Raw genomic sequence first — 4,908 nt, forward strand, 5'->3', positions numbered from 1 at the left:
GACACTTCGTCCAACACGACGCGGTTCCGAGTGATCGGGGTTAGTAACCGTTGAGTGAGCGCGGACTGACTGCAGGACTTGATGGCAGTCGAAATGGTAGAGTGTATGTTCGCAGAACCGATGGAGGATTCCACATTCGTTGCCTGAGTGCTGAAGGCCGTGGTCCAGACTTCCACGAGGGTCTTGGCGTGGTGAGAGTGGCCGACGTAATCGAAGAGCGGGTTTGCCCAGGCTAGGCGGTTTCGGATCCGAAGGGCCTCGAACTGCTCCACCAGAGCAGTCGGCGACGCGCGACCGCCGCCCCACCAATGGTTCTCCACCAATGGCATTTCCATTAGCAGGGGGGGGGGGGAAACGCTGGGAACGAACGCCCGACTGGAAACACAGGTTGCACGCTGCTCTTCACGAAACTCATCATTGTCACCAAACACCAAAACAATATGATCACAAAGCAACGCACATCAAACCCAAGACACGGTGGTGAGGCGGAAAAAGTGTGTGCACACACATCAGAACAGGACATCACATTCGATTGGTGGCTCAGTACGACGGTTTATAAACCGACCATCTTGACCCTTTTTCGACGGCCGGAAGACACCGGACCATTCGGTGGAATGTGGACGTTCAGTGTTTGTTGGAAAAGGCTCCGTCATCAGCAGGCGGCATCACGTGAGGAACTGGTAACCCCGCTCAGGTGCTCGTGCTCGGCTTGCGGCGCGGATCAGACCGTCGACAAGAATTTTTTTCTGACGCTGTCTGGAGACGATCGAGGCCACGTGAGCTGGCAACGGCTTAGTCAGGATACGTGGGTCGACCTGCGTCCAGGTCTCTATAATGCTCGCCCAAGACCAAGTGCCGAGCATAAACTCGGCTAGGGGCGCCGGCGGCACTTGGAAGAACTCGAGCAAGTGCGCCATCAAACCCCACTGTCGCTGTTCACTGGTCCATCGACCGCCCGGCACGGTGGTCAGGTAGTACATCGCATCCACGACTTCCGTGTCGCCGACCCGGCCCTTGTTCAGATATTGTTGGACGTCTGCAAGCTTTTCGTCCGTTAAGACAAAGCCTTCCCCGTCGCGCGCTCTCAGAAGGTACAGGAGAAGCGGCACCGCTTCTCTCTGCGGCCCACTCCCGTTCCCGGCCATATACTCCTCCTCCAGACATTTCACCGCGGCCTCACGAGCGGTTAGGTGGCCACCGGCTTGCTCGTGACCCGCTTGACCAGGACCGCCTTGGTCAGGATCGACTTGATCAGGATCGACTTGATCAGGATCGACTTGATCAGGATCGACTTGGTCAGGATCCACTTGATCAGGATCCACTTGATCAGGATCCACTTGATCAGGATCCACTTGATCAGGATCCACTTGATCAGGATCCACTTGATCAGGATCGACTTCCTGTTCCATCTCTCCGTCAGGGTCGTGGTCGGTTTCCATTTCTTGGGACAAGTTTTCATCGCGACCAAGTTGTCGTTTCGTCTCCTGTGCTCTCTTTAGGCGGTTTCGCGAGAAGAACTTGTCCAGGGGGACGAGGCGATTCGATTCGTTCACATTCAGCAGCCTTTGACGCATGTTGTAACCGCCGAGGGTCCTACGGACAAACTTAGTAACGCCGGAGTGCAGCACCTGATAGCAGTCGAATTTGTAGAGGGTCTTGAGAGGGTGAAAGTTGAGTGTATGTTCGCAGAACTGATGGAGGATTTCAGATTCGATGCCCGAGTACTGTAGGAGGCAAGCAGTGGTCCAGACGTCCATCAGCAACTTGGCGTGTTTGGAATGACCTGCGGTGTCGAGGAGCGGCTGAGCCCAGACGCCGAGGCGTCCGAAGGGGTAGCGAACAAACCGGCAGATGGCGGCGGCGAGTTCCAGAAAATCTATGTGGCAGAGAGTCAGTTGTGGACAGAAGGGGTCCGGTAGGTGACGCTCCTGGTCCAGGCCCTTTTTTCGGTGATGCGGACCGTCCGGATCATGAGTGCCCTCCAGGCGGCCTTCTATTAGGCGGCGCAGCTTCTGTCGTTGCTCGACTGAAAAGAGGTTGAAGAGCGCCTCGGCTGCCCGCCCGTGGTCGAAGACGCCCGTCCAGACCGCGGCGCCCGGCGGGTCCCCGCGTCCGGGCCGACGCAGTTTGTGTGCGACGCGGGTCGCCAGCCGCTGCTCGAAGAAGGAGCGTGAACCGTCGTCGCCGTCGACTCGTCCGAATTCCGCAGCCGACAGCAGACGGCACCGCCTCAGCCTCTGCATTGGGTTGCTTCGCGGGTTGCTGTTAGGTGCGCGTGCGCGGTAGGTTCTAAAGTCTAGTAATCCGTCGAACGCGTGTTCGAAGCCTTCGCCGGACACGAAACCCAAATTCTGCTGGATCACACTCCACACATGGCCGGAGAAAAGGTCCAGGGGTGTTTTGCGAGGATATAATGGTTCGAGACACTGCAGAAAGCTGGCTAGTAGCCAGACTTCCATCTTGCGTTGGGGATGGCGCGCAGTCCAAAACGCCGGCTGCAATCGAGCCCGCACTCCCGCCAATGCGGGTCCCAAGACCTTGTCTACCGGTGACTCCAAGTAAGTCGTCAAAATCGTCGCCAGCTCCAGCCAGGGTCTCCCAACACGACGAAAAAAATCACACTCGCTCACCGCCGCAATCACAGTCCCCCATGTCTTCGCAGGTGCCAGCTCCAGCCACACACGACGACCTACGTCCGTCGTAACTGCCGGATCCCAACCCTTCGACAAACCCATCACCGCCTCCAACTGTGCAACCAGAGTCACCGGAGATGATGCATGCAAATTGTAAGCCTCTACCAACGGCACTACAGGGGGCAAACTCAGTAACATCCGGACGATTGGAAACCCACACCGTTTGCTCTTCACGAACCTCATCGACTTCACCCTCCAGCGAACAAAAATAAATAACAACTGGGTTAGGCTGGCAGCACAACCAGTGTCCACGGGACCGCCTGTCCGGCGGTTCTGTTCGAAGGGACTGGTGTTCAAGACAGTTGGTTCTAACAAGACTTGGCGGAAAGGTCTACAGGTAAGCTCACATCCAATGGAAATTCCGGGGTGGCTGAATTTTGACACAAGTCGTGGGGGTGGTCCTCGCCGGCGATATTGAGGGAGCGCAAGAGGGTTTGTTTCCAACGCACGGGGTCGTGTGTGTGAGCGGGGAGGGGGTCGTGTCGAACGTGTGGCGGCAGCAGATCATGAAGCTCGGCTGCGCTGAGTGAGCCTAGCAAAAAGTCGACCAGAAGGTGTGGCTCGATGTGCATGAACTTGAGCACTTGGGCAGCTACAAGGATGTGTTGCCGCCGTCTCTGGTCCACGTGGCCTTTTTCCGGCTCCTCTGCTGGGTCCCAGTTCCTCAAATCGAGAGGGCCGACTTCGACGTATTTAAGGAATTCTGCGACCTGAGGAAGTGTGTGTTCGGGGATGAGTGGGGCCCCACTGAGAGTGTACGCGGATAGGAGCGCAACCAGGACAGGCACAGTCGTCTGTTGCGCTTGAGACAAGGGGACTGTCTCGTCTGCGGCCCCGCTAAGCCAGCGACTGAGTAACGTACTGGCGGACGGACCGTCAAATAGGCCGAGGGCGGGCCCGAGCCATGGCGCTGCAGGACGTAGTGTGTCCGCTATCCAGGTCTCTGCTGTTTGCGTACTGGCGCGCTCCTGCAGTGCTGCCACTAATGCGGCACGCGTCCGAGGCAACGCCTCCAGTCGCTGACTTGGCACCGCACCCCCCGCCGCCGTCGTCGCCGCGATTCGAACCACGGACCTCAACAACGCACCCATCTGCACACGCGCCGCCGCGCGACACGCCTCCTCCAACCAACACAGCTCCGAACCCGCGCCACCCGCAGCCACCGACCCACCTGCAGGCGCAAAGCCGGAAGCGACCGAGCCCGAACCGAGCGCAACGGCGGGGCCGACCACGGCTGCCAAATTAAGCATAGCCGCTCTGCTGAAGATGCCCGCGGGGTCGAACATGGCCGCCGATTCTTGCATCGTGAAGGAATCTGTATGCGCGTCCTTGCTGGTCCGGTCGTCCTTGCTGGTCCGGTCGTCCTTGCTGGTCCGGTCGTCCTTGCTGGTCCGGTCGTCCTTGCTGGTCCGGTCGTCCTTGCTGGTCCGGTCGTCCTTGCTAGTCCGGTCCTTAATGGCCCGATCCTTAATGGCTCGATCCTCAGTGGCCCGGTTCTTGGCGACACTCTTCTTGGCAGCAGGACGCCGTTTCTTCTCCGTTGTGTGTTTCCCTGAGGCGCCTTTACCACGGCGGCGTTTCGTTCGGGGGTCCTTCGGCACAGCGTTTCGAACCCCGAATCGCCCGGCAGCGACGGTACCTACTGGTGCGGTGCCGCGCCAGGGTTTGTTCAATTCACTTAAGACGTCGACCTGACCAACGACATCGACCTCGCCAACGACACTGAGCCCGTCGGAGCCGGATCCGGGTTTACGTCCACGGACGGCGGCATTTTGATCGGCTTCTACGAGTTGTTCGCAGAATTGTTGGAAGGATATGGGTTCGGTCATTTGCGATGTCTGGATGCGTTCATGGAGAGGCAGGATGAGTTGAGACGGTCGGGATGGCCGGCGCATGATGCGCAAATATTCCACGGGACAGGTTGGCTTGTAGTGAAGAGTGTCTTCGCAGAAACGTGCGAGTCGCTGCGGATCTGCGCCGGAACGCTGCAGCCGACAGGCGGTCGTCCAGATCCGGACTTGGTGGCGTCGTGGTACCTGTCGGTTGTGTGGCTCCCGTAGCTGCTGCTGCAGCGCCAAGTGTAAGGGGTTCTCGAGGTCTGCGCTCACGAGCCCGAACGGCGCCTCGAGGTACAGCATCATGGTTGCCGCGATTTCGAGAAATGCGGGCGCACACGCGCGCAGCGCGTGTGCGTCCGTCAGAGTCGCGCGCACTC

The 4,908-nt window shown here is 58.9% G+C and overlaps 2 protein-coding genes across 2 annotated transcripts; both read right to left on the reverse strand.

Moving 5' to 3' along the window:
* Positions 1-665: 665 nt before the first annotated feature.
* GNI_109590 (hypothetical protein) lies at positions 666-2,876 on the reverse strand (the record flags this gene model as incomplete). Its single annotated transcript, XM_011133159.1, has 1 exon — positions 666-2,876. The coding sequence occupies one exon, from the start codon at positions 2,874-2,876 to the stop codon at positions 666-668; it is 2,211 nt and encodes a 736-aa protein (XP_011131461.1).
* Positions 2,877-3,001: 125 nt separating this feature from the next.
* Positions 3,002-4,908, reverse strand: GNI_109600 (hypothetical protein; the record flags this gene model as incomplete). Its single annotated transcript, XM_011133160.1, has 1 exon — positions 3,002-4,908. A coding segment is annotated over one exon (1,907 nt), but the record flags the coding sequence as incomplete, so codon positions are not given.

This window comes from Gregarina niphandrodes (assembly GCF_000223845.1).
Source record: "Gregarina niphandrodes unplaced genomic scaffold scaffold00024, whole genome shotgun sequence".
Lineage (NCBI taxonomy): Eukaryota > Apicomplexa > Conoidasida > Eugregarinorida > Gregarinidae > Gregarina > Gregarina niphandrodes.